Source organism: Alosa sapidissima, chromosome 4 (assembly GCF_018492685.1).
Source record: "Alosa sapidissima isolate fAloSap1 chromosome 4, fAloSap1.pri, whole genome shotgun sequence".
NCBI classification, from domain to species: domain Eukaryota; kingdom Metazoa; phylum Chordata; class Actinopteri; order Clupeiformes; family Clupeidae; genus Alosa; species Alosa sapidissima.
The window spans coordinates 19,571,474-19,586,416 of NC_055960.1; the positions used below are offsets into that span (position 1 = coordinate 19,571,474).

General features: G+C 41.7%; 1 protein-coding gene across 4 annotated transcripts in view; it reads left to right on the forward strand.

Moving 5' to 3' along the window:
• The window catches only part of cdk18 (cyclin dependent kinase 18), a 41,333-nt gene extending 26,409 nt beyond the window's left edge, over positions 1-14,924 (forward strand). For all 4 annotated transcript variants that reach the window (XM_042089854.1, XM_042089853.1, XM_042089855.1 and 1 more), the window contains exons 3-16: positions 4,702-4,835; positions 6,441-6,566; positions 7,165-7,221; positions 7,764-7,878; positions 9,179-9,273; positions 9,682-9,744; positions 9,873-9,996; positions 10,593-10,713; positions 11,171-11,268; positions 11,466-11,571; positions 11,694-11,736; positions 12,690-12,780; positions 13,103-13,180; positions 13,464-14,924. In XM_042089854.1, coding sequence (XP_041945788.1) covers positions 4,702-4,835; positions 6,441-6,566; positions 7,165-7,221; positions 7,764-7,878; positions 9,179-9,273; positions 9,682-9,744; positions 9,873-9,996; positions 10,593-10,713; positions 11,171-11,268; positions 11,466-11,571; positions 11,694-11,736; positions 12,690-12,780; positions 13,103-13,180; positions 13,464-13,498 — 1,286 coding nt within the window. In that variant the 3' untranslated portion in view covers positions 13,499-14,924. The remainder of the gene's footprint in view (positions 1-4,701; positions 4,836-6,440; positions 6,567-7,164; positions 7,222-7,763; positions 7,879-9,178; positions 9,274-9,681; positions 9,745-9,872; positions 9,997-10,592; positions 10,714-11,170; positions 11,269-11,465; positions 11,572-11,693; positions 11,737-12,689; positions 12,781-13,102; positions 13,181-13,463) is intronic.
• The last annotated feature ends 19 nt before the right edge of the window (positions 14,925-14,943 follow it).

Consider the following 14,943-nt stretch of genomic DNA (forward strand, 5'->3'; position numbering starts at 1 on the left):
GCGTATTCAATTTTAAATGGATATTTTTGCTGGACCCAAAATAAAATTCAAACCAGGCACTCTCAAGCTCAAACAGCACACCCAATTTTTTTTTAAAAATCCATTGCAAGTCGGCCATATACATTTCTCAAATAAGGGGCTTGTAAAACACCTGCAAGAAGCTATAAATCCTGTCCTAGACACTTCTGGCCACCTCCACACACCCTGTCTGATAACCGACTTTAATACAACATGTAAGACGCCTATTTGTTGAGGGCTTTGCCTTCCACTTCACAATGGAGACCATGACGCACTAGCACATTTCTCCTCATCCTGCTGAGACCAGCACCAAAGGACTATGATATCACATCTCCCATCCCATCTGTGACTAGATCTCTCCAAGGCAGGATCCACGTATTCAAATAAGACTAGAACAAAGGCTCCCCAATGATCCATTCCCCCACATGCAACATGGTCCTCTTAACCTTAAAAGAGAGACAGACAGATAGACAGATATTCATTTTGACTTGTTTTGTTGTGCACTGATGAAGGCTCTGAACCTCTGATGAAGAGGCAACTCTTTCAACTTTTAGAATTGTGGTCTTTTGACTTAAGCTTGAATCTCATGTGTCACCCATGACAATTATTCACAACGTATTTGTGTTTTTTCACAACGTATTTGAGTCTTTCAGCACAATATGTTGTAATTCTCTCCCCCTCTCAAGCAGCTCCAATGGTTTAATCTTGATGGCCATAGCCATCAGGGTGCATTCAACAAGTGCAGTCATCAATATTACATCTCACACAGCTCAATGGCTTTTATAGCACCCTGCATGTTTCGACAGTGTGTGTGTGTGTGTGTGTGTGTGTGTGTGAGTGTGAGGTGCAATTACTTGCACACACACACTTTTAGAGCCTGAGCTTCTCTCTCTAGGGACACATAACATCGACCTCATGTGGTCCATTTATTGGATTGTCCTTTTCTGCTCTAGCTGGTTGTGAGACAGTCGAAGCTACATTAGTGTGTGTGTGTGTGTGTGTGTGTGTGTGTGTGTGTGTTTGTGTGTGTGTGTGTGTGTGTGTGTGTGTGTGTGTGTGTGTGTCTGTGTTGGTGTCTGTGTGTATACTTGGAGGTCAGCAAATAGTGACTACAGCCATAGCATCTCAGAAAAAGGATATATGTAAGACACCACACTTTTTTTTCCATCTGTTAATCCATGATATTTTTTTGTTAAAACTAGTGGTAGAGCGATCACATGATCCAGAGACTGAGAGAGAAAAAATAGACATAAAACAAGGGATGAAGGAAAAGAAAAGAAGAGAAGATGGAGGCGGGAGATTCGCCTGCACTGACCCCAATTACTGTGTGTTAGATGAAAGTACCTACGCTTGCCGCTGTGATATTTAAATGATGACGGGGATTTTGTTCTTTGTATGTGTAAATGAAGGAGAGGGAGGCCTCACAGCAACGCACCCCTCTCTCTGTCTGTCCATCCATCCGTCCAGTATCCAGACCTGGTCCGTGCCCCTCTGAAACATCATAGACCCTTTCAAGAGAGTTCCATTATCAGCATCATAGTTGGCCCCACAAGGCTTCCGTTTTAACATTCCATATGTTATCTTAATGCAGAGGAAGTAGATTGGGAACCAAATAGAACGTTCAAGCATTGTTTTTGTTTTTATTGTTGAAAGGGTCTATAAGCTGGCAAAGAGGATCATTTCCTTTTCTGACAGCCTTATACGGTTGCCAAGCTAACGAAAAGTAGAATAAGGTTTTACCTTAATAAGCCTCTCTCTCTCTTTCTCTCTCTCTCTCCCTCCCCCTCTTTTTTCTTTTATGGAGTGTGGCCTAAGATTACCTCTGGATGGGGTTCTGTAGACAAGGCAAGATTGTGCAATATTCAAACTTGAAACCATGCAGACAATCACGCCAACCTGTGGGTGTGTGGGTGTATGAGTGGACGAATAAAATAAGGAGTGTGTGTAATTGTGTGTGTGTGTGTGAGGGAGAGAGAAAGAGGGGACATAAGAGAAGCAGAGGTGTGTGTGTGTGTGTGCATTTAGCTTCTAACCAAGCTGTGGCCATTCTTCTTTTCCTTCATTTTGACACCGCTTTTGTTCATCGTTGTGGTCCCCATAGTAACCAATAATTAAACCGCAAAGTTGCAGCCTGAGCACATGAAACATTATAACAAAAGACCAGGCTAAATCAGTCTAACATGTTAAAAATTCTGTAGTCTAGTTAACATATAAAGAGATACCTATGCCATGATGGATAGAGACTTAAGCAATACATCTGTAACATTCCTTCTGTAGTTCTCTTCCTTGAAAACATGGTTAAATCTGTAACTTCAGAATTTCAGTAGCCATTAATTTCTCATAAACTGAGTTGATTGGTTCATTATTTTTTTTTACTGCGTTACTAAATTGTGCATGGACCCAGAATTAGCCTAATTAAGCATGAAGTGAGGTGGCAAGGCAAGCTTTTGATCAGAGTACTGGGTTCCTCCTTGCTTTGAAAGATTCCTCCGACATAAAGGCGAGGGGGTGATCTTTTGTCCACGTGGAGGTTGGAGGGGGAAAAAGAGCACATGAAAGGAGAGGAGAGAAATGAAAGTGCACAACATGGAAAAGACGTGACAAACGCCTGTGCCTTCCTTTGTCTGAGAAAATGAAGAGTGGTTTATCCACATTACACAAACTCAGAGAGCATTATCTAGTCACAAATATTGTAATGTCTCTCCTCATTCTTTCATCTTCCATTCATGTGAGGCTTTTATATTTCATCACTATTGCTACTAGTGTTGTGTTCTGAAAAGTGTCTTCTGTCAAACAGTTGCATGTCTATGCGACTAGCCTCTTTTTAGCATTCCACATTCTTACATAATGCGTTTGAATCTCGGATGTCGTTTGTGAAACAGTGGTGTTTTTATTTTAATGAGACAGCACTTAGCTCAGATCCTTTAGACAGCAGACGGAGCTCCAGAGGTAACACATAAACAGACACCAGCATCAGCACCTGCACATGACATGAATAGGCTGTATTGGGCTTTGATCAGGGACTGAAGGATGGAGTATGAGGGCCTGGTTGGGAGTGACAGAGTGGGCCATTGGGGGGTTGAAAGAACTCCCACTATCCAGCTGCTAAACTCAGTGGAACACGTTTCATGAGGGCTTCAGACCCAGAGAAAGGTGCTCCTTTCTGCCGTGTAGCTTGTTGATTCTCAGTGAAGACAGTGCACAGCCTACGTGATGACAAAAGCTTGGGAAAGACTGGATCCCCATCACCGTCTTGGTTTTCTGTACATTTGTAGGTACCGTCTACCTAAGTCTAACCAAGACATCCCAATTCATGGGCACATTTTCAAACAGTGGCTCATCCTGCTACACTATGGATGCATGGCTAGAGACAAAAGACAGAGGGGATGAGAGACAGACAGGAGTTTAATGAAAACCGACGGGTCGGGCCTCAACGTGACACAGACACCCCCGCCGCTGCCAGCTGCGGAACATATAATGAGCTTGATCTTAATTACACCTCTCTGCTGCAGGGATGTGTGTGTGTGTGTGTGTGTGTGTGTGTGTGTGTGTGTGTGTGTGTGTGTGTGTGTGTGTGTGTGTGTGTGTGTGTGTGGAGGTGGTCTGTGTCTCTTGAGGCCTTCATTCGACACACCGTCTAAATCTGAAGTGACAGATTGGAAAAGCCGTTTTGATACATCTCACCTCTTAGCAAAACAGGGAGGCGAAAGAAAACTTTTTGGGAGTAATGAGGGGGGGGGGGGGGGGGGTGCAGCAGTTTGACAGCATTGTCATCCTTCTGCCATGGGCAAGAGCCTAAGGGAGGGCAATGTCCACCATGGAGTAATGAAGATGTAATTGGATTTGTTATTGACAGTCACATTGACATTGCACCTACTAATTCAGAAAAAGGGCAGTGGATTGACACACATCCAGACGGGTGACAGCTAAAGTGCAACGCTATAATTGCGCGGTAATTGATATGAGTGTGTTAATTGCTTCCTGGGCCGGTTTAACGAAGGCAACTGTCCATGGACACATGGCTGGGTTGCCCCCTCTGCCAGGGTGTCACTGGATCAATCATCTCACAGATGCGGTTTTATTCTCTAATTATACAGACACATGTCAGCGCTAATGAAACTTTCCCCTAATGAAGCAGGGCAGAAGGAAGATCACCTGACAGAGCCACTCTATAGGAATGGTAACATGAGAGGTTTAGATGAAAAGCTCTTTTCAAAGAGTCAAAGTCTGCAGACTGTAGACCTTAATGTTTTTTTCAAAGAAATTATATAATATGACGACTAGAGATCTATTTTGTGCTAAGGTAATGTTATCCACAGCCAGAGGAGGGTTGAAAAAAGAAATGGAGATTTCAGCATGATATGCATTGAAGTGTCAGCTGAATGGATGTGACTGTGCATCAGCTTGTGCCGAGTTAAGATATTGCACCGAGATTAGTTCTTTTCTTTGCACAACATTCCAATTTGATTCTGAAAGCACTCCCTAGAAGCACTCTTTTATTGCTGTGGTGTGCACGGTATTGCCATATCCAGTGTGAAATGTACCTGATGATTGTTCGCTCCCAAAACATATTGTCCTATTTCTTAAGCATCGAAGAAACCAGATGTTGTTTAGGATAGTTTACATTTCCTTATGCTATTGTTCATGGCTGAGCGTGAATCCTGCTGTTTGTTTCTCTTCCAGACCTGGTACCCAACAGCCTGGGACTGCCATCGCTGCATCCAGAGCCGAGTCCCTTGGCTGCGGAGGATGGGGACCAGTCTCCCACCCACTTGCACTACCGCAACAAACACCAGCTCCGACGCTTCTCTATGGAGGTCAGTCGCAAACCTCAAAGTCTGAACGAAAATGTGGTCTTGAAGTTTTGAAAACGAACGTTAAGGGTTGTTTTAAGGACATGTTTGTGCATGCCTGTAGGCAGCCACTCTGAAGCAGTAAAGGCGATTCAAAACGAGTCAGAAAAGTCAAGACAGGACCAATCGTTAAAATTTGGTGTCCACCACTCTAGTTCATCCAAAACAAACCAGAAAAGGGACTCAAAGTGCTAAATACCGTAATTTTCCTTTAAAATGACATTCCTCCATAGCTCTAGTCAAATATACAGTATGTTGTAATATATTGTCATATGTATGGTTTAATATAATTGTATAGTGTTTAATGTGTGTGCGAGTGTGTGTTGTACACACACACACACACACATTGTAACACACACACATGGCAATTAATGTAGAATCTAAATCCAATATCTTCATTTCATCGTCAAAGTCTTTGCTCAAGGCAAAAGGGGTGTCTCTTTGAAAGGGCATTCATTCACATGAATTCAATAGCATCCACTGAGACCCAGCTGTTGCATGGTGACTTTTCTGGGTCATAACTTCAATTAATCAGCACTCTGCCCACACAGTGTGAATCATCTTTATCATTTTCATTCACCTCTCTGCCTCCCGACTATTACCACCTGTTCAGTTGAGTCTGCTGTGAGCCTGGTGTGAAGGACAAAAAAAAAAAAAACAATGATTTATTTTCAGTTACACACCCTCTCTGTTCCTTAGCCTCTCAGTGCAGTTGGGTAAAGAGAGGAAAGATTTTTTAGGTCAACGGCACCTGAAGTGTTTTTATTTTTAGTGTCGGGGTGGCAGGCACTTCACTCAAGGACTCTCCCTTCCCCTAGAGTGCACCTGAGCTGGACAGACATCTGGGTTACCTTCCGCTCATTCGAGTCGATAGATGTTGATTCATTTCCCACAAAATGGGAACTTTTGATTTGCCACAATTTAGGACCTTTCAGGTCCATCTTCTCCCCATAGGCTGACCACTGATGTGTTAAAACTGGACCAGATAAAAACAAAAAGAAGATGTAGCAACTTTAACCAGATTTGACCTATTTGAGTGGAGTGGAGTGCAGTGGAAGGGAAGTGGTCTGAATCTAGATCTATACTGGCATATAACACAAAATGATAACATAACCTTTTTGCTCCATGGGTAAACGATCAATGCCTCTGCATGGTGGAGTTGTTTAGATTAGTCAATATGAACATTTTCAGCTAGTTGCTTCTATGCAAAGATTGACGAAAATAACTTTCAAACCCTGTAGTGGGTTTCCCCTAATTACGTGGTTATGGTTATGGGATTTGGGGATACATACAGTACAGTCTTCTTCTGTTTAAAACAACTGAAGTTTGCTGAAAAACTGAGCTGAGGATATGTTGGTGCGAAAGATTGTTTGTTAGGATCTCCTCTCATTCATATCCTGATTCTATCTGAACCTGATTATCCTTCCCGGGACATGGGTTGGTTATTGTTATCATTCCCTGCTCACATTTAAACCTATTGTCTTGGTTCATGAAACTAACATGACAGCGTACCTGTACCACTAGTACAATTTAAGATGTGTTGAAATCCTATGCTTCTCTGTGATGCAGGACGTGAGCAAACGCATGTCTCTGCCCATGGATATCCGCCTGCCCCCTGAGTTTCTGAAGAAACTGCAAGCAGAGAGCCCGGAGCCCTGCAAACCTCTCAGCAGAATGTCCAGACGGGCCTCTCTGGTCAGTACCTATTTTTATTAGCTGAGCAGGGCTAGTTGTGAGAAAAGTCTCAGATGACTCATGCAAAACATCTAGAAATCTTTTAAAAGTCTCTCTTTATACCTGTATACTTTAATTTAAACATGCTTACGTAATCCATTCATAGTGATCTAGGGTCTATCCAACCACTGTGGTCTGATCCAAACTCAGTATCTGGCAATTGCCTTGATTGTCTGTTTGTGCTATATTGTCTTACATCATATGACTGGCTGGCTGTTTTCAACATAGGGCAAAGTACTGTTGGTGGGGGGTGGGAAATCGGTGCTCCATAGCTTGTTTTGAGTTTTTCTGCTAGAAGCTAGCGCAGCCAGGCAGCTGTAAATCTATGCTATGGGGGCAGATTGTAGACTGTTTTGAGTCACAAACTCACAGTCAAGGCACACAAGGCACAAACACAGTCCAAAATATGCCCCTGTAAATCAAGCTATTTTCCCCCCTACCGACAGTACTCGGTGACCTCAATCAACAGGGCCCTATGTTAAAAATGGTGTTCCCCTTTAAGTGAAGAATTACAATGCAAATAAGTCAACAATTAATTTCTCTTGTATCCTTCTTGTAGTCGGACATTGGCTTCGGGAAACTTGAGACCTATGTGAAACTGGGGAAACTTGGTGAGGTAAATATTTCTGGAAGTTCTCACTGGGCTATACAAGTATAGCGTACACAAAAGTGTATCAGTGGCTGATAACACTAGGCCCCTTGGTGTTATTCTGTTGAGCATAAGGCATCTGATCTGTAAGAAAATATACATTTCAGAGCCAATTTAATGCTCTATGCTGAGTGTCTTAGAAGCCGTCACAATGTTGTTGACATTCAAAATGTTATGGTAGAACAAGACCTCTTTATTACACACAAGTTAACCTACAAATGTAAAAGCACTTGTCAGGAGTTATTATTATTATCTGGCATCTCTGTGATAGGGTGAGAATAGAGACATGCCATCCTGCCTTCACTTTGAGTAAAGAGCAAATGCCATTGTGAGGTCTGACAGCCCCAACTAGGGAAATACCTCGAATGAGAATTAGCTGGCTGAACAAACTAGAGCCAAAGGACATTAGCTGACATTATGAGTCTGGTCCACCTTTTTAAACTCTCTCTTTCTCTCTCACACACTCTCTCTCTCTCTCTCTCTCTCTCTCTGTGTCTGTGTGTATTTAGGGCACATATGCTACAGTGTTCAAGGGACGCAGCAAACTCACAGAGAACCTTGTAGCTCTGAAAGAGATTCGTCTGGAGCACGAGGAGGGAGCACCTTGCACAGCTATACGGGAAGGTAACCCCCTCAGAGCACCAGAGTTCACACACTATCATTTCACACTACTGCCAGCTACTCCTCTCCTAGACAAGTTTGTTTTGAACAACTCCCCACACAGACCCAGGGCTGTACATGACACAGAGATGAGTGTGCTACTTGTACACTGGGTAGCTTCTAGGTGTGAGTGCTTATAATGATGTTTTGAAAACTCACCTTTGACCTACAGGCAGCTGTACACTCTAACACACATCTAACCCTCCCAACGTTTGGTGTATTTACAAGAACACCATGTCCTTTAAGAGAATGTGATAGCGGAAGTTACTAAAAAAGGTTCTGTTAATTTCAAGTCTATTATGCCGTGGAAGTCTATGGAATGTGAAACTGAAGGGAAGTGGGATTAGCAGACCAAATGTATCAGGACTTACAGGTAGCGCTCACAACACACGGTTACATATTTTGGGATTTTAAAATATCGGAGATGTGTTCAAAAACTATCAATGCCAGCTGTTAATACAGATTGCATAGTGACTGTATAGGAGCCAATGTCATTCTGACAGGTAATGTCAAAGTGTTCTGGGCTGCAGAGCCTTTTTAACTCAAGTGCAGATAGCCAGTTGATTTTAGGCAGAGAGCTGTTTTGAAGTAAAACAACATTTTGAAGCAAGTGGCATGTATTTTTGCCCAGGACAATGGTGGCCAATTCAATGCAGTTGCATTTATATAGCAGCATAACAGGAACAATAAGAAGATACAAAACAATAGTCTCAAGACTCTCAACTTGAACAGCACAGAAGCAATACTCTGACTATACACCCTTTGCTTAATTTTGCCTATTTGATTGCAGTTTGTTATTTTGACCATATGATTTGAACAGAGGGAATGAGATGGCACCCATCAAAAGAAAACAGTTCAATTTAATAATCGATTGACAATGTTGACATGGACCAGGCTTGTGACAAGGTGGACCAGGACTGAGCATACCTGTGTCTGGATAATGCAATTCAAAGACTGGACCTGGCAGTCTGGTCTGGTAGCAGCTGTCTGGAAGTCACTACTGAGGGCAAAAAAACACCCTTGAGCCACTCAGGCCGACACAATGTGGAACACTGTTGCCCCCTAGTGTGCCTAGAGAGAAAAGCAGGATTGAGGAGAGCTTGACTCAAGTGAACCAAGCACTACAGGATTTGAGCTTTTTAAGGTTTCAGATACAGACATCACCAAATTATCCACTTTATAACTGAATGCAATCAGGTTGTTGAAGTAATGCCATGAAAATGTCTGTGCCATAATTATCTGAATTGTGTCTTTGCTGAAACAGTTTCCCTGCTGAAGAACCTGAAGCATGCCAACATTGTGACATTGCACGACATAATCCACACAGACCGCTGTCTCACCTTAGTCTTTGAGTACTTGGTAAGCACATTACCATGGTAATGGGTTTGTGTTCACAGGGCTTTAGCAGAGCACACAGCTATTGTTACTGTGACTACTGGAGGGAAAAAACTGCCACCAAAAATAATTTCATAATTCACATATCTGTGGCACTGACAGGATTATACTAAACTACTAAATGTCTTAAAGTGTCATGTGAAATGACAAAAAAACAGAGCTTCTGTAGGATTTTCAACAGAAATAATATGCTTGGACAACACTATCCCTGGGAATGATGTGTCAGTTCTGTAGATTTGCATTTAGCGCCATGTATGTATAATGAATAGTTAACCTTTGCCCCCTGAGATAGTTTGGTTGGGATACAGTGTAGTAAGTGAGTGTTCACACTTCACAGTACTGAGCTTTCCTGCCTTTGCGGGTCTCTTCCAGGACAGCGACTTGAAACAGTACCTGGATAATTGTGGAAACCTCATGAGCATGCACAATGTGAAGGTGAGCCACTTCATCAACAAATGGCCAGCTCAGCTTTTTTTGTCTTTACCATTATTATATAATGCTATTGTTTACAATGATAATCCAGAGTATACGTTTGTTAGAGTATGTTTGTGTCTGGGTTACAGATCTTCATGTTCCAGCTGCTCCGAGGCCTCTCTTACTGCCATAAGAGGAAAATCCTGCACAGAGACCTGAAGCCTCAAAACTTGCTCATCAACGACAAAGGAGAGCTAAAACTCGCTGACTTTGGTAAGAGCTCATCAAGATCACTGCAGTCAGACTTCCAGCCTCCATGTTCGGTTGGGGGATAACCATCTTTTCCACATATTTACAGATGTCATTGATTGTTATACTTGATCTGATAATAATGATGTAACATGTCACTTCTATTATTGAGTAGATTTTTAATTTTTTAATTTCCTTTTTTTATTTACTTCTAAACTCCATTTTGTCAGGTACATAATACAAATATGCTTCGCACGTCTCTCTGGAGTTGTAGTTCACTCTGAATCAATATGTTTTTTTATATATATAATGATAAACATAATAAATATGTTTAAGTATATTTTTGGGGCTTTATTATGATTGGACAGTGAAGACTGACAGGAAGTGAGAAGGAGAGAGTGACAGGAAGTGAGAGGGAGAGGGATGGGATGGGATTCGGGATGACCCAGGTTGGACTCAAACCCGGGTACCCGTGGGCACTTGGACCTGAATGTGATACAGGCGCTGTAGGGAGCTGTGGCAAAGTACACACTTTTTTTTCCAGATAATTGTTCTGGCTTTGGTTACCAGGCAACAAATGGTATTGACTCCTTTTCTCTGTTTTCCTTTGGCTTTCTCAGGCTTGGCCAGGGCCAAATCGGTCCCAACCAAGACCTACTCAAATGAAGTCGTGACACTTTGGTACCGACCACCTGATGTCCTTCTGGGGTCTACAGAGTACTCTACCCCCATAGACATGTGGTGAGAACTTTGTCAGATTGGTGTTATATTCTATGAATCAGGCAATCATACAGGCAAGGAAAGCCACATTGTAAGCATGTGCTGCCTGTTCTATTGATCCACCTTGGCGCTCTGAAATACTGAAAGAAACGTTTAACAATTATCAACAGCTTCCTCTATGAAAACACATCATAGACCGTATGTACACACAAGAAACAATGCATTTGCATTCTACATACATATAGTTCACACACTTCCTGTGAGATGTGCAGAGAGATGGTCACCTCATACTGGCTCCTATCAAAAGCCCTTTAATTGGCAGCCTACTCGCTACTCGCTTTGTTTCTTGCAATAAAGTTGTTCAATTAGAGTAGTGAATAGGTTTCGAATATCTGTCGTGCAATGGCATCAAAGAAAGGTGCAAGTGCACTTGCAAAAATTACAAACAGCTGGTTTTGACTGTTGGTCCTCTGCTTAGGGGGGTTGGCTGTATCATGTTTGAGATGGCCACTGGTCGGCCCATGTTCCCTGGTTCCACAGTGAAGGAGGAGCTGCACCTGGTTTTCAGACTCTTGGGTGAGTGACCACACAGTGAGTGTCAAGGTATCACTCCCATCAGTGACCGCATTTGCATATGCTCTATTAATTATAATCTATGAGATAGGATCTCTCGACTCAAAGCTGGTATGAGATGATAAAAGAAGTGGGTTTATTCATTGTGTCCTACCGATTAGGGTTTACTAGTGCACTCACTCTGGCTTCATCACTTTCAGGAACGCCAACAGAGGATACCTGGGCGGGTATCCCATCCACTGAGGAGTTCCGGTCCTACCTCTTCCCTCAGTACCGGCCTCAGCCACTAATCAATCACGTCCCCAGGTAGACCACACAAACACAGCATGCACTGTGTCTCAGCTTTAGTAGCTTGGAAACACACAGCAAACAGTTTTTGATAACCTATTCCTCACTGTGTTGTTGCTGTCCCTTTACTCGATTTTCAGATTGGACACAGAAGGAATCGACCTACTCACAGCGTTACTTTTGGTGAGTTTACAGAGAACCATGCAATTACCTACTTACCCATATCTATTACTTATTCTAGCTAATATGAAATACTTTGATACAGTGTCAATAATATACACAATATATTACTTTTACAATTACCAATTGTAACTTCGGTAGATTCATATACGAAAGAGGATTTCTATCTCCTTGTTCCAATCATTTGGCAAGCCTGCTTAGATTCCTTAGATACAATTCTTATCTAATTCCTTAGATAAAATCAGGAAGTACATAGTCTTGAATAAAATGGCACATAGAATCCTTAAGAAGCCACAAGAAAAACAGTTCTTTCAGCTCTAGACACAATTAGATTTCCTACCAGCACTCTTTAATATAATGGAGCCATGGCTCCCATCACCATGTGTGGTAGACATGAGTGGAAAAGCTGACAGAAGGTATGTGTGTATGTGTATGTGTGTGTGTGTGTGTGTGTGTGTGTGTGTGTGTGTGTGTGTGTGTGTGTGTGTACGTGCATGCAAAAATCTAATGATGTATAGTCTGCTTTATAAAGCCAGGCAGACACTGCGATTTTGACGCAGTTTTAGTCCTGAATTGGGCCAAATTTCTGTCTAATCGGTTGTGTAGTTTGAGTAGGCTCGCAATGTCCGATTAGAGGACATCACCTTCTGGCAGGTCAGAAATGTTTCTCTTTTGTCTTGCAGTGTAAGCAGTCGAACATACAGTGTGAGCACAGCAAACACAGTCCAACTGAAATGTGTACAGTAGTGCCAGTTACCATATTGTATGTGACTCCAATGAAATGCATGGTATCTGCCAGCCTTTAAATGAAAAAGGTGACATTTTGAAGTTTGAAGGCGTCAATGTGCTATACCGCTATATGCCACTGAATCACAGGGCACACACCTGCACATTCTCTGATTAATTGTATCTGTGGGGATGTGTGTCGACTGAGTTCTTATGCCCTCTTCCTCCAGTATGAGTCACGGAACCGCATCTCAGCTGAAATCTCCCTAACACATCCGTACTTCAAGTCCCTGGGGGAGGACATCCTCACCCTACCAGACAGTGAGTGCTCCAGCTCAATCCCTCATTCTGTCCAAACAGACGGTTAAGCACAAAGAAATCGTTTATGTCTTGATTTTTATTTGTTTAGTCTTTTATTTTATTTTACTTATACTTCTAATGAACTTTTAGAAACATAGACTCGTGGATTCTTCTGAGAAATGTGCCTTCAGGGAAAACACTACTTATCTGACATTACGTGTGTGTGTGTGTGTGTGTGTGTGTGTGTGTGTGTGTGTGTGTGTGTGTGTGTGTGTGTGTGTGTGTGTGTGTGTGTGTGTGCGTGCGTGTGTGTGTGTGTGTGTCTCCTTCCCTCTCTCTCCAGCATCCTCCATATTCTCCCTCAAAGAGGTGCAGCTGCAGAGGGATCCAGGCCACAGGAGCTCAGTGTTTCCACAAACAGGTGCATGTTATGTTTAAAGAGAGCTTTGCTATCTGACAGTTACAAACACAAATATCACTGAACGTAACAAAAGATTCCTTTTCAGATGGAACTCCCTTCAGTTGAGAATTCCAAAAACATTATAGACCATACAAAAGCCATTATAATGCTAAAACTCAGAGTGTAAAGTTACAGGTCAGACACCAACACGATCAATTAGGGGTTTCATTGGACTATGGTGTCATCAAATGGCTACAGCTCATTTTAACAGTCTATGTGTATGTTTGATTTTGTTTACCCTCAGGACGAGGCAAGAATCGCAGACAAAGCATATTCTAATGCCTTGGAGGAAAAGCACCTTGAAGAAATGGAGATCCTGTTGGACTTCAGCAGATACATGAAGAAGGCACTGGGAAGGAAATGAATGCTCTTACAGCACTCTATTCTCATTCAAAGATAAGGGGTAAAAAAGAGGTACCGGAAAATGAAAAAAAGAAAAAAGATTTTCTACAACACCTCAGGATAGTAGGTTGGAAAATCACAGATGAGGTGGCACACTTATGATGACAAATGTTTTGTTTTTGTTATACTTTTGCCTTGGATCCTTCAAACCTGGTTTTCCACCTAATGGTATACGAGGTCATTCCTTTGCTTAGGACTCTGGCTACACTCACAATCTTCTTTCCTCTTTCCTGTACCCTGATGATGACACTGAGGAAGTCATAAGTGTTAGATTTTGGATGGATAGTTCAGTAAACATGAATGACTTTTCTGTATATTTGTGCTCAGCCTCTTGGTGGATATCACCAGTATTTGGATGCAAGGATTTAAAGAAGCATGGTTCTATTTCCATATTTTCATATGAGCTCATAATGTGGGGTATATTTTGTCAACTTCTGTTTGTGAAAGTATTATTTGCCTATGCCAACAAAGCAGTATTTCCAAACTTCTAATATCATTTAAAGGTGGAGATTTGTTATATCTTTCACACGGCACTCCAAATATTTAGTTTAGAGTTTATTTTTCCGAACCACACAATGTCAGTGACCAATCCCTGACAAGGGCACCTGCACATGCCCAAGGTGAGGATTTCAGTAGCTTCCTGACTTGCACATTGCAGGGACTATGGGACAAGCATGTGGGCCTATTCCTCAGTCATATCCTCCTTCTAGCTGTAGTCCCAGAGTTCCTAAGTACGCCATAATGTGACCCAATGACCCAAACAGAAATCATCTCACAGTATATTCAAGAATTTAAGTGAGACTGAGTGATACATGTGCTGACTGCAAATTCCCTGTAGGGGGCAAAAGCATAATTGTCAGAGAGAGCGAGAGAGAGACTGAGAGAGGTTTTCTTAAATTTATTTATATATATTCTATACTTCAACTATATTTTAGCGTCACTGGCACAGAGATACTTCTGTATGTGTTTTGCTGTGGTAAATGAAGATATTTTAAATACTTTCTCAGAAAAAGAAAAGTAATATATATGTATTTTAACAGATGTTATCTTTATTCTCAGTGAACTTTTTGTCAGACAAAAGAGAAGACTGTATTAAATGACACTAGATGATGTCTAATATATATATATATATATATTAAATATATATAATTGGCCTATGCTTAGACTTTTTGTATAGAAATGTGATGTTTAATATTTTGTGTGGTTTGTCTACATGACGATACTGAAGATGAATGTATTGTGACTGTTGAAAAGCCCAAAGTGATTGAATAACAAATCATTAAATAAAAGAAAGTCTATTACATTTCCTGTTATTTCTTTTT